General features: G+C 38.5%; 2 protein-coding genes across 4 annotated transcripts in view; one reads left to right on the top strand and one right to left on the bottom strand.

Moving 5' to 3' along the window:
- Positions 1–17,568, top strand: part of GFM1 (G elongation factor mitochondrial 1) — a 45,756-nt gene that overhangs the window by 13,092 nt on the left and 15,096 nt on the right. For all 3 annotated transcript variants that reach the window (XR_748468.2, XM_010367784.2, XM_030928286.1), the window contains exons 9-13: positions 1,321–1,458; positions 3,255–3,356; positions 5,015–5,071; positions 8,020–8,157; positions 9,001–9,083. Coding sequence is in view for 2 of the 3 variants with exons in the window: in XM_010367784.2 (XP_010366086.1) it covers positions 1,321–1,458; positions 3,255–3,356; positions 5,015–5,071; positions 8,020–8,157; positions 9,001–9,083 (518 nt within the window). In the remaining variant the exon portion in view is untranslated. The remainder of the gene's footprint in view (positions 1–1,320; positions 1,459–3,254; positions 3,357–5,014; positions 5,072–8,019; positions 8,158–9,000; positions 9,084–17,568) is intronic.
- On the bottom strand, positions 9,108–15,347 carry LXN (latexin). The gene is made up of 6 exons (XM_010367783.1): positions 15,004–15,347; positions 13,631–13,693; positions 12,135–12,312; positions 11,699–11,835; positions 9,710–9,772; positions 9,108–9,442 (listed from the first exon to the last, which is right to left on the bottom strand). The coding sequence occupies exons 1-6, from the start codon at positions 15,130–15,132 to the stop codon at positions 9,344–9,346; spliced, it is 669 nt and encodes a 222-aa protein (XP_010366085.1). The 5' UTR covers positions 15,133–15,347; the 3' UTR covers positions 9,108–9,343.

Raw genomic sequence — 17,568 nt, 5'->3', positions numbered from 1 at the left:
ACCTTAGAAACCTTTTATTTGTATATATTTTGTTAATATTTACTTTCGTTCCTTCTACTTTTTTATGTTTTTTTTTCTTTCCCCATCATTAATTCAGCGGGAATTTGGTTTGGTGGGTAGGATCTAAATGTATTTCCTCTGCCTCCAAATAGAGTATCATTTGTCCAGTTAGTACTTTATGCACAATCCTTTTTTCCGTTTCCATTGATTTGTCATGTTTCCTTACCATCTATTGACCGATATATTTTATACTTTAGATTTTTATACTGTACTCTTTGGGGTGGTTAGTCTAATTTGTGCTGTTTCTGAATTTTGTGAGTTTCAAGCATTTTAATATGTTTTTATAGATGTCAGGGTTAGTTTTATCTCATTACCATAGATTTTGAAAAATTTCTGTTTTTACCTATTACCTCTGAATGAATTTTAAAATCACTAATCACATGTTTAAAATTTCATGTTGGGATTTCGATTGCCACTTTGTTAAGCCTACAGTTAACATGGTAAGAACTGGGAACTTTTAAATATATGTGAATTGGTCACTGCTAGTATATTCAGTCACTTCACAGAACTCTTTTTTTTTGGAGACAGAGTCTCACCTACTCTGTCACCCAAGTTGGAGTGCAGTGGTGAGTTCTTGGCTCACTGCAACCTCTGCCTCCCGGGTTTAAGCAATTTTCCTGCCTCAGCTTCCCAAGTAGCTGGGATTATAGGTGCGACACCAACCCCGGCTGATTTTTGTGTTTTTAGTAGAGATGGGGTTTTGCCATGTTGGCCTGGTTGGTCTTGAACTCCTGACCTCAGGTGATCCACCTGCCTCTGCCTCCCAAAGTGCTGGGATTACAGGCCTGAGCAACCAGCCCAGCCACAGAACTCTTACTTGCATAATTTTCCACGTGATTATCAGAGATTGTATTTTAGATGTATAGCACACACCTACTGTTTCTAATGGTATCTTTGTTGTTTTTCCAATTATACCTTGTTTTGTTTTATATCTTATTGTATTAAACTTACAAAATAATGTTAGAAGGCAAAAGATACTTCCTTATTATGTAAAAAATTTAAAAATTTTGTTCTAATACTAATAGCTTATTTCAAAGGAAACAGAAATAACTTAGATTGTGATACCAAAAAGATTGATGAATAACAGCCATTTATCTGTGTTCAAAGCTAGTATTAGTTTATGACAATAAACTGAAGTATGTAAGATAGATTACTAAAATTGGTAGAGAATACTCGGAGGGACTTATGAAGCTTTCCTCAGTACTTTGATTATTATGTTTCTTTTTATTCTTCCTGCCCCTACCCGATCTTGACTTCTAGGTAGGTCGATTTGGACAATTAACTTACGTTCGCATTTACCAGGGAGAGCTAAAGAAGGGTGACACCATCTATAACACAAGGACAAGAAAGAAAGTACGGTTGCAACGGCTGACTCGCATGCATGCCGACATGATGGAGGCAAGTACAAGGTCATCGTGAGGTTAGAAATTCCTCTCATATGGGTGAAATAGACCTTTCTTGGTATCCTGAGCCCCACTAGAAAATTAATTCTGGTTAAATGTATGTTCCTAGTTTCTTCCTTTTTACTTAAATGTGTTGCAGCTCTGATCTAGCACTTTGCTATAGGCTAAATTAGCAGATGTTAACAACTCATTTTTTTTAAATACCACTAGTTGTGAATTAGTTATATTTTCTCAAGGGCCAAGGTTAAGGAAAAGAAATAGTTTCCTAACACTCAGAATACAAGATTCAGCACTTACCTCAAGAACTATCATTACAAAGAATGTAATAGGCATTTAAGACTGTGGAACTGTGATTCTTAAACATAAGAGAATCATAAATTTACACACTTTTCCACGTTGTTTTATTTACTTTCTGAAATACGGCAGGCACAAAAGCCCTGTTTAACCCCGGAGCTTTTATTCCTATTGTAGAACCCACTACAGGACCATATTGGGGCCAGAATTCACCTGAAGATTTAAAGCTTTAGGGGCTGATCTGGGAGATAAACTTTGTCTTACGCCTTGAATTCTTGAATTGGCTCGGAATCTGCTATAGCCTTCTGTAGTCCTTATGGTTAGGTCTTGGAAGGAATACTGAGTGCATGAGTTGGTCCCCTACTCCCACCCTCTCCCAATCCAGCTATATATTCCTGGAGAAATTTATCAGTCTAAGCAAAATCTTATGAATTTTTTGGTAGCTATAACTTGTTTCTTCTAGAAGAGGAATTGTCAGTCTCAAAACCTGACAGCATTGCTGTTTTGTGACATAGGCAGCAGGGGGCAGGCTAAATGATTGTCATAGCTGTTTCATGGACCAGGAGCTGGAAGATTTGTACAGCTGTGTCACCATTGAAGAAAGACATGTTTACTCACAGCTACAGCTGTTGTGAATGAACTGTAAATGTAAAAGGACAAAAACTAGGAAGCTTGGAGGCACCAATGCTTTGTTCTTAGATTTCCTGTGTTTTCTTGACTGCTTGCATCTGTGAGAAATTAAAATTATTTTTAGTACAGTGGGCTCCATTCTCCTACCTTTGTTTTCAGAACTTCCTTTACAGGTTTCCTGGTATATCTCTGTCATACACAATCTCATTGTCTAACTGCGGCAACATGTATAGTACATTTTTTTTTTTTTTTTTTGAGATGGAGTTTTGCTCTTGTCTCCCACGCTGGAGTGCAGTGGCGCGATCTTGGCTTGCTGCAACCTCTGCCTCCCAGGTTCAAGTATTTCTCCTACCTCAGCCTCCGGAGTAGCTGGGATTACAGGCACCCGCCACCATGCCTGGCTAATTTTTTGTATTTTTAGTAGAGACAGGGTTTCACCATGTTGGGCAGGCTGGTCTCAAACTCCTCATCTCAGGTGATCCACTCGCCTCGACCTTCCAAAGTGGTGGGATTACAGGCGTGAGCCACCATGCCCCGCCAGTACGTGCCTTTTAATTCCATAGAAATAACTTTAGAACTTTGAGGCACTGTGTTGTTAGTACTGCAGATCCTTCAGGTAATGAGTTTTCTGTTTAAAGTAAAATCTTGTCTGTTGATATATGGTTTAAATGAAGGCCTTTTAAAAATACGTCTTAGCGTGGTTGATTGTTGTTGTATTGGTTCTAGCTAATTCACTATACAATTCAAGCTGAGATATTCTACCATGCTTATTTATATACAATGTGTGTACTGTACAGTTACTTTTTAGTTACCACGTCTTTATTTGTATTGCTTGTATCAAATATTTTGTTTTATTTGTTTTTTTAGGATGTTGAGGAAGTATATGCTGGAGACATCTGTGCGTTGTTTGGCATTGACTGTGCTAGTGGAGACACATTCACAAACAAAGCCAACAGTGACCTTTCCATGGTAATCCATTTAATTTCAAAGCTACTTATCACTAGAATTTTAAAAGTCTGTTTTTTCATGTAGTGCATTTAATACTTCAGAAAAACAACCACAGAAGTTTTCGTTGAGTACTACAGTCACCAAGTTAGTGGTGGCTCTTTGAATGTTGGCTGTAGCTCTTTGAATGTCAATTAGACAACTGCTCTGTAAGCTAACTCACCTGGTTTTTCATAGTAAAAAGTAGGAAGAGTTTTGACTATAGTAAAAAGGAAAACTTGGAGGATCCACAATCCTCCCAAGTTTAGCAAGAAGGAAAAATCTCCACCAGATGGTACCTGGACCGTGGCTCTGATTCCTCCACCCTGAGACCTGCTTCCACACTCGGGGTGCATTTCTGATTGTTACCACTAGCGTCAAGCTAGTTTCAGTGGAGTGCTACTTCCTTACTAACTCGGTAGCAGGGAAGTGTACTGTTCCCTCAATCCCTTGTGAGACCAGACTGTACCATTTAGACTAGACGTGGGATAACAGAACATAACCAGGCTCAGAAGGCAATATGCAACTACACAGTCTGATTTATGGAAACAGTCCGCCGTTTGGCCAACTCAGAAGTCCCTTTTTATCATTGAGGGATTCTGAGGGAGGAGCATGCACAGGTAGTTCCTGTCTTTGAATTCCCTTCACTCACTCACCTTTTTTGCCTCTGTAGTAGAGCAAACTCTGTTACATTATGGCCATTTGTTCATAAGAGTGATCTCTTTCATGAATTCAGTAAAGAAAGAGTATGATGAGTACATAGGTAATTTGCAGTGGGTCATTTACATAAGTACTGACCCAACTCTAACAGATTAGCACTGTAATACTTCCTGCTATCTAATGATGAATTCATGATTTTATAGTTTAGTTTTTTTGTCTATAATATCCTCTAATGTGTGTAGTATTACCTGTTGATTTAGGACACTACAAAAAAGCATAAATCTCTACAATTTTTGTTTGAGATCCAGATAAAAGGAATGTTTTCTAAGTATTATTGATAAGACCTTCTCTAAGTACTTGTCATTAGCAACATGAAGTGATTGGTGGTTGTGGAAAGTGCTTACCAAGGCTTTGAAACAAATAGGCCTTGATTAGAGTCTCACCTTTGCCCTATGCTACCTACTGGCCCTTAGCCAATTTGTTTTACCTTATTTCCAAGGCTTTAGTGACTTTATTTGCAAAATTGGGATAATACCTGCTTCTCAGAGTTGTAATTGATTAAATGAGGTATCATGGGTATGAAGAGTGTGGTGCCCTTTCTCTGTTTGCCTTATCAGTAATTGTAGTATATTTTGATTAAATAAAGTAACTTAGAAGATTGCAACAGCCACCAAGCAATAAGAATTTCACATCTCAGTATTTGGATTAGTCGTAGTGATTATGTTAAACAGATAAATAAATACATTCATTAATTTTATTTTGGGAAGGAGGAACTTATATAAGTAGATAGCTTTATTTATTTATTTAATATGTTGTATTAATATACTTATTTAATGCAAAACAGATCAAGATATATATTGTCTAGCCTAAAGACAATGGCTAGTATTTATCCTTTGTTCTGTTGTAAATTGGCACATTAATCTATCCCTGACCCATGTGGGTCTGTTTTTGAATTCTTCTGTTTTCTTTTAAAAATATTTTAGGAGTCAATTCATGTTCCTGATCCTGTCATTTCAATAGCAATGAAGCCTTCTAACAAGGTAGGAGTTTGATTTAAAGCTCAGTATATCACAATTAAAACTTGAGCTCTTTTTCCTCTCTCTCTACCATGCGCTTGATATCTTGTAATAACCAGCAGTCTTATGGTCTCTATTTCCTCTGTTGGTATTGAGATCTTCTTTTTAAATTTACCAGTCTGTTCCTAATGATAACTCCTCAGTATATTTGAAGAAATGGATGGTGTTAAAATATTCACCTTACTGTACTTTATAACTCTTTACTATATTGTTGGCTTCAGAGTGGTAAGTGTAACTTCCCGGATTCAAATCATAAACAACTGAAAAGGGGGAATCAGGGGCATTTCTCCTAAGTTGTAGTAAAACCCCACTATAAAGTACTTTATAATGTTGAACTGATTAATTGACTCATAGGTTATAATATAGCTCTAGGTTTTGTGGTATTTCTGAGGTGTCTGAGTATTGCATGGAAAGCCTGAAAATAAGACTGTTTTTCACTTTGAAATATAATTTTTAAGATAATTTTATACTTTATAGTTTTATAATTGGGTCGATGTAATTTAACTTTTAATAAATCCAAAATTGCCTGGTTAGGTTTTGCATTTTCATTCTTTGCCATGGGAATTAGTCTGATCTTGAACCATAATTTTTTTGTTCTTAAGTTGCCTTGGCATTCATAACAATCATGTTAATGTGGTATATTGAAATTCACTTATTCATACATTGAGTGAACATTTTGTGATTTGTTATACAGAATTTATTACAAAACATACTCTGATGAATTGTCATGTGTGATATATCACTAACAGCTACTACTACATGTATTTTGAGGAATCTTGAGGTTTTCCAGACCTTTTCTCAATATAGAAAAGAGAAAATTGAGGTGGCAAGACATGTTAAATTACTCCATTTTCTCAGGAACTCGAGGAAAGGTGAACCTTACATCTTAACCTCAGTAGGATGCCATAGTTTATTCCAAGTACGTTGTTAAAATTGCTTGCTTTTCTTTTTGGAAGTATGCAAGGTTAGAACTTAATGCTTATGTATCATGCTTCTTCATTCCTAAATTCAGAGTTTATTTAAGACACTTAACTGTTGATAATTTACAATAATGGAGGGAAATCAGTGCTTCAATATCCAGAAGGTTTTTTGGTGTTTTGGGGTTGTGTATGCATTAAAAAGTTTAAAGATGTTTGCTTGCTGGAATAAGTTAATTTAAATCAAATAATGAAGTCTCCATGAGTCTCAATAGTAGGGGCAGGCATGATGTTTCTAAGTTGAGAGTATCTGGCTTGTGCAGGAAAAAGGCAAAAGACCTAGAAAGACTAAACTGGGATTCAGTCCCAGCTTTGCCATGCAATAGCTGTGTGGCCTTGAACAAGTCACTTAAACTCTCTGTACCTCATTTACTCACCTGTAAAATGTGGATAATTATGCCTTGCAGCACTGTGGTTGGGATTTGAGAAAACGTATGCAAAACACATACCACAGCTCCAGGTGTGTGGTAAATGATAGCTGTTAATATTGGTGGTACTGGGCATGTAAATTTTCTGTTGCTGACATAGGAAGTTACCACATGTGGCTTAAAACAACATAAATATATTCTTTTATAGTTCTGTGGATCATAGACTGATAACTGTTCTCAAAGGGCTAAATTAATTAAGATATTGGCAATGCTGTTTTCCTTTCTGAAGGCTCTATGGGATCATTTCTCTCCTTACCCAGGTTATTGGCAGTATTCAATTCCTTGTGGTTGTAGGAAGGGGGTCCCCATTTCTTTGATGATTGTTACCTGAGGGCTGTTCCTAGCTTCTAGAGGCTACCCACCTTCCTTGGCTTGTGGCCCGCTTCCTCCATCTTCAGTGCCAGCAACAGCTGGTTAAATCCCTTTCATGCTTCAGATATCTCCTGCCACTTCTTCCTTCATGGAATCCCTCTGATCCACCCTTCTGGCTTCCTCCATGTTTTAAAGGCACACATGATTATGTTGTACCCACCTAGATAATTGATAACAATCTCCCCATCTCCAGGTCTGTAACCTTAATTACATTTTTTTTTTTTTTTTTTTTGAGACGGAGTCTCGCTCTGTCACCCAGGCTGGAGTGCAGTGGCCGGATCTCAGCTCACTGCAAGCTCCGCCTCCCGGGTTGACGCCATTCTCCTGCCTCAGCCTCCCGAGTAGCTGGGACTACAGGCGCCCGCCATCTCGCCCGGCTAGTTTTTCGAATTTTTTTTTAGTAGAGACGGGGTTTCACCGTGTTAGCCAGGATGGTCTCCATCTCCTGACCTCGTAATCTGCCCGTCTCGGCCTCCCAAAGTGCTGGGATTACAGGCTTGAACCACCGCGCCCGGCCCCTTAATTACATTTGCAAAGTCCCCTTTACTATGTAAGGTCGCATATTGCCAGATTTGGGAGGATTAGGGTATCTTTGGAGGGCCATTACTTTGCTTACCACATGGGATTACATGGCATCTAAGGAGAAAAAAGGTGCATCATACCACATCCAAGCAGACTGTTTTGAAAGGGACAAGTCTCATTGTGGTATTTGCCTATTTGTTGGTCTTAACTATCCTGCTTGGATCTACAATAGTGTCTTGGTAAACATGCTGATTCCTTTGATTATGTATAGGATTTCTAAAATGTAACACAGTTTCCAATTTTTGCTTTATGGGCAATTTTCACAAAAGGACAGTTTGTCAGTGTAAGAGGAAAGGCCATAGAGTGAAGTCTTGGACTCTTGTTTTCTATCTTGATATGGAAAGAAAATTCTTTTCAGTGAGCTATTCCCTGCTTTCTTGGCTGTGCGGTATCCAAGCTCACATTGTTTTTAAAAATGGAGTAGAACTAGATGTGTGTCATTTTTATTTCTTAACTGCTGATGTATTTTATTTCATTCAGTAAAGTTTTCTCTAAAATCCCATTGCTTATGATGCACAGTAAAACATATAGTGATTTTCTTCTTCTTTTGAAGAACGATCTGGAAAAATTTTCAAAAGGTATTGGCAGGTTTACAAGAGAAGATCCCACATTTAAAGTACACTTTGACACTGAGAACAAAGAGACAATTGTATCTGGAATGGGAGAATTACACCTGGAAATCTATGCTCAGGTAATGAATAATAAGGAAGTTAAGTTAAAATCAATTTATTACTGTCTGTTTTGTTAAAAGTCAATAATTCTCAATCTAATGTCTCTAACTAACTGGTTTTTCATCTAATGTCTCAATCTAATGTCTCTAACTTCACTCTGGTTTGTATGCAGATGTGGTCTACTGCTTCCGCTACTATGTGTTACAAAATAATTATTTTTGATCTCTAAATTTTTTTATTTGTAAAACGTTCTAGACCCCTAGAATCAAGGCTCAGGGGATTTGCAACAAGAATATCTGTCCATCTCCAGGTCATGGTTAACTGGGTCAGGTAAATCCTGGTTCAAGCCTTAGGGAGACAACCTGCGGTTGTACCAACTCTTCAGGCCATTTCTTCTCAAGTCAATAATTGAAGATCATTATAATATAGATGAAAGGAAGGTGGGGCCTATACCTTCCCAGGAAAGGTCTTGTATGTATTGATATATAAGTAAAAAACAAAGATATGTGATTAGAAATTTTGATGAGATCATATCTTTGAAGTTGAGATAGAAAATCCTGACAACAGATTTATATATTATTCCAATGAATATGTAATAATATGGAGCAATGGTGACGTTTTAGTGGGTAGATTAATTGGAGGTAAATATAAATTAACCAATGTAACTTAGAATTCATTTATATAAAATCTGTAAAAGCAGTTTGTATTAAGTATCACATACCTAATCCTTACAAAATACTAAAATGATTTAAGATTTATCTATTATATTTAAATGAATGCTAGTAAGATATATAAGATGGTCAGGAGTTTTTCTTTCAGTTTATTTTTTAAAAATTGAATAATATTTTCCCCACTCTTTTTAGAGGATGGAAAGAGAATATGGCTGTCCTTGTATCACAGGAAAGCCAAAAGTTGCCTTTCGAGAGACCATTACTGCCCCTGTCCCGTAAGTATGCAACGTAATTAAACATTTGAGGCTGAAATTGAAGCTTTTTATTTTGGATATACATACCACTATTACTGTTATAAAGACATTTTTATATAGGGATACTTTGTATTATGAATCTATAAAGTTCTAAACCATAATCAAGACATTTATATAAAGTGACACTTTGGGATTATTTGGCCTCATAAGCTAGATGCCAGTGAAATTGGCATATACATCATTAATAGACATGTTTACACTTCCAGCGTTAGGGTTTTTGTTTATTCCAGTTGTACTTCCTTTGGCAGACGGCTGTTATGTTTTACTTTAGTGCCATATTGTGGATGCCAGAGAACTTGCATTTGCCAGGGAATAATCTCCTGCAAGTGAAGAAAATTAATGCCATGATAAAATTCAGAAAACATTTAGGAAAACGTAGTTGGGTTTATATTTTGTTAGAGATAAAACAGTCTTCGCAAAGAATAGTACTTTTGTTAAATTGCTACAGCTATAATATACTGAAATATGGTGCCTATCTGGATTTACATGAATTCTGATTTAGAGTCAAAATTAATAAAGCATACTTTGGCAATACAGGGAGTCTCAGTTTTCAGAATGGCATCAAATAAAGGTAAATTATACTTTACCTGAGATCCTATATCATGAAGTAGAATGGTGTAGTGTAATTCAATAAAGTCATCATTTCTTTGCTGTGACAAAAAATAAAAACCTGTTGTTTAAAACTTAATATCATTGGCAAAAAATTACATTTAATTTTGAAAATCATCTTTGATTAGTAGATGAATATAATATTTACATTTAGGTAAAAATAAAAATTGAATGTCAGAATTTCAGTTTAATGTGACAGAAAATCTATTCTCTTACACTAAATAAAGTGTTCTTTCAAGATGCATTTTAAAATCATGATTTTATATTTGTTCCCCAAAAAATGTTTACCTGTTTTTAGTTTCCAAGTTGTGGTAGCTACTTAAGAGAATTACCAAGTGTAGCTTGTTATTGAAGAACCTTCGTGTTTCCATTGTACAGAAAAGCATAATTTATGGGATGAACTGTAGCAATGGGTGTTTACATTGAAATAATACAATTTTATAATAGAAATTCTCTTTTTGAAAACTGAAAAATAAGGCCAGGCACAGTGACTTACACCTGTAATCCCACACTTTGGGGGTCTGAGGTAGGCAACTTGCCTGAGCCTAGGAGTTTAAGAACAGTCTGAGAAACACAGTGAAACCACGTCTCTATGAGAAGAAACAAAAAATTAACCAGGCATGGCTGTGTGCGCCTGTACTCCCAGCCACCTGGGAGGCTGAGGCGGGAGGACCGCCTGAACCTGGGAAATTGAGACTGCAGCGAGCCATGATCACACTAATACACTCCAGCCTGGGCAACAGAGTGAAACCCTGTCTCAAAAACAGGCAAACAAACAAACAAAACCAGAACACCTGAGAATAATAAAATGTAGTGAGTGTAGTTATGTGGTTGTGTAATTAAGCTTTTTTCTGTACTGTACAGTAGAGGAAGAAAACAGTTTCAGTATGGCATGACTATAGTTAAGTTGAACACAAAACTTAGATTGCTAAGGGAAATAGTCTGTATTAAGCTGAGCACAAAAGCTAAATGTCGGATTATAACTCAAGACTTTCCTCTTCTGAAAGCACAGCTTTGCTTGTGACTGCCATAAAAAGTGGCCTTGAGGATCTTTATAGAGCAGATTAAAGGTGAGGAGAGTCATTACAATTGTCCCTTAGTATCCATGGAGGACTGGTTCCAGGATTCCCCTCAGATACGAAAATCCACAGATGCTTAAGTCTCTGACATAAAACAGTGTAGTATTTCCATATAATCTATGCATAGCCTTTCATATACTTTAAATCATCTCTAGATTACTTATAATACCGAATACAATCTAAATGTTATGTAAATAGTTGTTATATTACTTAGGGAATCATGACAAGCAAAAAACCTGTGCATGTTCAGTACAGATGCTACCATCCATTTTTTACCCCAGATATTTTTGATTCTCAGTTGTTTGTATCCATGGATGCAGAACCCATGGACAGAGAGACCTGACTATATATTGTGCACCTGGGATTCTATCTTGCTGCTACTAATAAAACTCTCTAAACCTTTTTGTTCTAGAAGAGGGTTTGAGTAAAGTATCATAGTTAAATCTGACTTGACTAACCTGAAAGATTAAGAGCTACAATTACCATGATGCTTTTTGAAAGTGCAGTCTAGATACTTTGTATTAATAGAAAGTGTTTCATTGAAATCCTTGGCTTTGCCTTGCTATTGTTATGCTTCCTAGTCAGTATGTTCCCAGAGAATGCAACTAACCACGCACAGTTATTAGGCAAGTTTGAGGCAAAGGAGGCCTGTGGTTTGCATCTCTCAGCCAAATCGAACAACTTTTTAGACCAGTTACTGTTGCTTTGGACTCTTCCTACAATTCGTCACCTTCTCTAATCTTGATTGTAACTGACCTCCCCTTTGAAATCCCAGGTTTGCTATTAAATACAAAATGACTATAGGGATACTATTTATCCAATTATGAATTACAATACTTTCGATAAATATTAACCTCATGAATAGTGTATTTTATAGAAACTACTTACCACTTGCTTGACAGTTTGAATTTTTACCATTTTATACCATGTGTCTTCGGTAGAATTTTGCCATATTATGTAACCACAGGCAACCCAGGCTAAATGTAGAAGGAGCGTCATTTCTGGAGATACATTTCCAAAATTGTCTGGTAGGAGAAACATTTATATGATAATTATATATGTAGTATTAACCTTTTAAAACAAAATGTAAATTCTAAATCATGTCTTAGTTTCCTTCAAATGTGTGCAGAAAATAATTTAATTAAGCTAGGGATCTATGAAATTTCTGAGGCCTCTTTTTTGTTGGATTAGATTGGAGATGAGTATTTTTGCAAAAGCGTGCGTGTTTCTAACATACTTAGCAACTAACAATTTTAAGCATAGATAATTGAGATTGATTTTAAAGTTGAAACAAGTGATTTTCATGCCATATTTATGTATATACCTGGAATATTTTGTGCTTCTAGAGGTTCCTTCATCGACTTGAGTCTTTGATAAAATGTGTTGTCTTCTTCATCTGGATTCTTTCCAGTTTCTCCTTCAAATGTGAAGTTGACTTCTGGTGCAGTTTCTTGTCCCATTAAAGGGTAAAGTACTTCAGCTGTGCAGTTCACCTTAACTTGCTGTTTGAAATTTAGCAAAAGATCCTTATATACAGAAGGCTATTCATTATTAATTATCATCTTTGAGATATGATTTAAAGCATAGGCCCTTAATGGTGTTGTTTTAGACTAGACTTCAGAGTGCATGTTTTCAGAGGTATCTAACTGGGCCTGGCCTATTAATATTCTATACTTACCGTGTGAGTACCCTAAAATAGATACCTTATAAATGATATGGGTCATAATCTTGTAAAGTCTAGTCTTAAAACTGAATATATCTCAGTATTAATGGGGTGTCTACTTGCAAGGCCAGATTTTAGTCTGACTTTATATACCAACTCAAGACTCTGGTTACTTTTAAAGTTTTTCCATTACTCTTACTCCTTGCTCCTGAAATAACAGAACTTTTTTCAAATGCAGATGCAGCAGTCTGTGTCTGGATATAAAATTAGAAGATTATAGCATTGGGTTATGCTTTGTAAAGATGGCTGTCTCGCAGCTCAGATGCCTTTTAATGAATCTCCTTATTATGCTCAACAGAAAGGCAAGCTTTTTAAAATTTCAAGATGGCTGTGGTACAGATTGCCGTTCCTTTCTTTGAAGTTTGTCTCATTAATAATTTGCCAGTTGTGTATAATCTTTAAAATTTCCCTTCTTCATTACTGGAGGATCTTTATATGAATGGTGGTATCAGCTGGCATTCTATTGCTTGTGAATATCTAAGAGCACATTCTTTCTCTAAAAACCCAATGAAAAACAGAATGAGAAAAGCAGACGTAAGAAAGTGATTGGGGAATAAATTACTTCACTCATTTATATTAGGCATAAGTGCAGATTGCCCTAAGAGTAAGGAAATTCATTTGAACTGAAGTATATAGTCTTTTTCTGTGTAGGTTAGTAGAAATAATTCACATGCCTAGGAATACCCAACGATAGTAAATAACTGATCCTTGTAAACTTTGCCCATATGGTAATTTTTAGAGGCAGGGATTTCACAACAACTTTTTAAAAATAGGTAAAACTAATCAGTGTTATGGATTTGATCAGCAAAGATGATCTGGAATATTTAGAATTAAATTTGATTTAATAAGAACATTTTGGCTGGGCATGGTAGCTCATGCCTGTAATCCTAGCACTTTGGGAAGCAGAGGCAGGAGGATCACAAAAATTAGCCAAGTGTGGTGGCATGCACCTGTGGTCCCAGCTACTCGGGGTGGCTGAGGTAGGAGGATGGCCTGAGCCCGGGAAGTTGAGGCTGCAGTGAGCCATGTTCCGCCACTGCACTTCAGCCTGGGTGATAGAGACCCTGTGTCAAAGAAAAAAAAAAAATTTGACTTACTTTTTGTATAATTTCTTCAACAGCAAATTTAAGGCGATACTTATGTCCTCTTCCTGGAATATCCTAAAATTAAGCAAATGTAATGGAGACAAGAAAATATTATAACAACATTATACTTGCATTGTTAGAAGCATCCATCTCATTTGGTTGGAGGGGCTGGCTGAAGGGGAATGGTGAAAGTCTTAGGTCTTGAAAAAGGCATGTCACCATGAATGTAACATCTAATCTAGCAAGTCCCCTGTCAAAAGGGTAGGATAAAAGCATACAAATTGGGCACAACTCACTTTCAATCATCAAAAGACTTTAACCTCTGGATCTGTGATTTTAAAGTCTCTACATAAGAAATTTTGAAACAGTGTTTAATTCTAAAGATGACAAATAGTGTCATCTTTGAAAAGATTTTTCATAAAGCTCAGCGTACCCTCCAAATAGTGTTCAATGAACGTGAATTTCATTTTGAGGCAGATTACTGCAGAACAATTGGATACTTAATACAATTAAGTATTGTTTTTACTTGTATATTAGTGGAACTGCAAAATGATTAACAAATTTTATAAGACTAAGAAATGAGTTTCACTTTTAAATCAAGATACTGGTTGAAAATTTATACCTAATTATGTTATCTGGTCCAGTTTCAAAATAAGATCTATGGTCTGTCACCTCTTAAAGACTGTTAGCAGTGAAAATTCTGTCAGACAAATAAGGGATAATCTGAAATCCAGTGGATTTTAGTAAAATGAAAACAAACCTCATTAGTGATTGCTGAGGCCTTAAACATTTAATTCAAGCCTTTAGCAGAGGGTGCACATCATTTAAGGCAGTCATGTGGTAGTGGTGTTTGGGTGGCTAAAGACCAGCGTCAGCCCACAGTGCTTTTATTGTTTGACTTTGTCGGTTTCTCTTGCTGTTTGTTTCCCCCTTCATTTTGGTCAAAGGGTCTAATAAGGATTTGTCTTAAAATGTAGGCAATAGAGAGTCATTTGGAAGATGGGAGCTTTTGTTGGTCCAGATCAGAGCAGCAGATGAGAAACGTGGCAGCCTTAAGAGTCTTTCGAATGGTTCCTACAGGTTACACTTAAGGAAAGTGCTGCCCCATTACTTAGAGCCTTTTCCCATTTTCCTGTAACTGTGCGTGTAAAAACTTTGTCTCTGCCTTAAGATGAAAACAGCCCCGGGCTGTCTGCAGAGACTGTAGTATAGACATTCCCTCAGAAACCTTAATATCTCAAGACCAGATACCAGCAGTGTGTCCTAAAACAGAGGGTGGGTAGGGGGTGGCACGGAGTATCTGCACACAAAGGCTGAGACCTCGGGTCAGTGGAGGGAGCGCAATCCTGAAGCCCCCGCTGCGCGCCACCCCCTGCTAAACTCACCTCCATGCTGGCTTGTTTGACCTTCTGCACCTCAAACACCCTGTGCGGGGTCCCCTGCTGGTAGTTGATGTAGTTCTGTGCCACCAAGGCTGCCCTGGAGGCTGGGTAGTTGGTCGGCGGGATTTCCATTCCGTTAGAGCAGTGACTTCAGGGCTTGGGCTGCTGAGGCTTAACGGGACCAGTAGCAGAGCGCCGCCCGTCCTGCTTGCTGCTGGGTCGGGTTGCCGAGGCGAAAAAGTCGCAAGCTCCTTCAGTCTGTCTTCTTCCTCAGCAACTTCCGACTCCGGAAGCTGCTGCTTGGGCTCAGGCTCTCTCCGTCCCAGCGCCCTGGGCTGGCTGCTTCTGAGGCCCCGCCCCGCTACTGCCAGCAGCCCCCTTCCTTACTCCGCCTGCCGGTTCCTACTGGAAGAGAGGCCAGCATGCTGTCCGCCAGCAGAAGGTGGAGGTGTGGGGAGGGAGTCAGTGGGCTAGGTTCTCTGGGATTGCGTCTTTCATTAACCTTTATAGAAGTGCAGGGTGGGGCTTTCTGGCCTTCGCTTATATAGGACGCCTCTGAAGCCTCCAGTTTCCTGTCCATGGGAAAAAAAGTCTGGTTGCTTCGCTGGCATACTGGAGTGCAACTTCCGTATACTCCGCACGCAGTGTCCCTGACAGGGCAAGGTGCACAGGTACTCTAGGTAGTGATTCGATTCCTTCATTTCCCTTCCCCTTGTGAGAGTCCAGGAAGAGGCTTTCTCGTCCTCAGCTCTTTGTGGGTTTTGGACCAGTTCTGCCCAAAGCAAAGTATGAGAATCTGCAAACTATAGTATTAAATTGGGGGATTATGTAATTTGGATCAGGAGAAAAAAAATGCGCCTGTACCCCTCTCCTTTACTAATCTTAAAATGATGAAGTTTTAATGTAACACCCTGCTTCCAATTTGAGTCATTTTGAATATTTTACTTCAAGGATTAAAATAAACTTAAAAACTAAACTTATACAAAGCACTATCTCTGGTATGTGGTCTCCCTCATTGAAATGGGTCTATAAACCTGACTTTGTAGAAGTACAGGTTTATCCTTGGTGGTCTTAGGCTAATTGGGCTAGGATAACTTGGAGATTCTATCAAGGTTTGGCCAAGGTCTTGGCTGCCTGGATTGGGACCTTTTGTTTTTGAGTCAGAGTTTCGCTCTGGTTGCCCAGGCTGGAGTGCAATAGTGCGATCTCAGCTCACTGCAACCTCTGCTCCTGGGTTCAAGCAGTTCTTCTGCCTCAGCCTCCCAAGTAGCTGAAGATTACAGTCATGTGGCACCACGCCCAGCTAATTTTGTATTTTTAGTAGAGACAGGGTTTCTCCATGTTGGTCAAGCTGGTCTCGAACTCCCGACCTCAGGTGATCCACCCGCCTCAGTCTCCCAAAGTGCTGGGATTACAGGCGTGAGCCACCACACCCGGCCTTTTTTTTTTTTTTTTTTCCTGTGTTTTGCGCTGTTTTAACAGCTTTTTTTTTTTTTTAATTTTTTTTTGTGAGACGGAGTTTCACTCTTGTTGCCTAGGCTGGAATGCAATGGTGCAATGTCAGCTCACTGCAACCTCCACCTCCTGGGTTCAAGCAATTCTCCTGCCTCAGCCTCCGAAGTAGCTGGGATTACAGGTGCCCACCACAATGCCTGGCTAGTTTTTTGTATTTTTAGCAGAGACAGGGTTTCACCATGTTGGCTAGGCTGGTCTCGAACTCCTGACCTCAGGTGATCCACCTGTCTTGGCCTCCCAAAGCGCTGGGATTACAGGCATGAGCCTCCGCGCCCGGCCAGGACCTTTAACTTGGTAGTAACACGCACACCCGAGACTCTTGAGGTCTCTTTTTTTCCACTTATGTAGGTTCCGCAGTAAATCTGGATTCTGGACTTGGGCCCCAGTTTCATGCTTATTATTGTCTCCTGGGATTTGGGGGTTCTGATTGACTTTGCCTTTAAATACCATCTGTCTGCTTGCCCATCATCTTATATCAAATGTCTCTCTCTCTGTCAAAGCTTAATCCAGAGCAAGGCTCTAACTCTGTTCAATTTTATGAAGGCTGAGAGAGGTGAGAAAGTTGCAGAAGAAAAGTTTGAAGCTAGCAGATGTTGGTTCATGAGGTTTAAGGAAAGAAGCCATCTCTGTAACGTAAAAGTGAGAGGTGAAGCAGCAAGTGCTGATGTGGAAGCTGCGGTAGTGATCAGTGATCTCCTAAGATCATTGATGATGTTGGCTACACGAAACAACAGATTTTCTTTTCTTCTTTTTTTTTTTTTTTTTTTTTTTAAGATGGAGTTTCACTCTTGCCCAGGATGGATTGCAGTGGCATGATCTCAGCTCACTGTGGTGAGCCTCTGCCTCCTGGGTTCAAGCTGTTCTCCTGCTTCAGCCTCCCAAGTAGCTGGGATTACAGGCATCCGCCACTATGCCCGACTAAGTTTTGTATTTTTAGTAGAGACAGAATTTCACATATTGGTCAGGCTGGTCTCAAACTCCTGACCTCGTGATCCACCTGCCTCGGCCTCCCAGAGTGCTGGCATTACAGGCATGAGCCACCATGCCCAGTCA

This window comes from Rhinopithecus roxellana, chromosome 1, assembly GCF_007565055.1.
Source record: "Rhinopithecus roxellana isolate Shanxi Qingling chromosome 1, ASM756505v1, whole genome shotgun sequence".
NCBI lineage: Eukaryota > Metazoa > Chordata > Mammalia > Primates > Cercopithecidae > Rhinopithecus > Rhinopithecus roxellana.
This window is presented reverse-complemented; position numbering and strand designations above follow the sequence as displayed.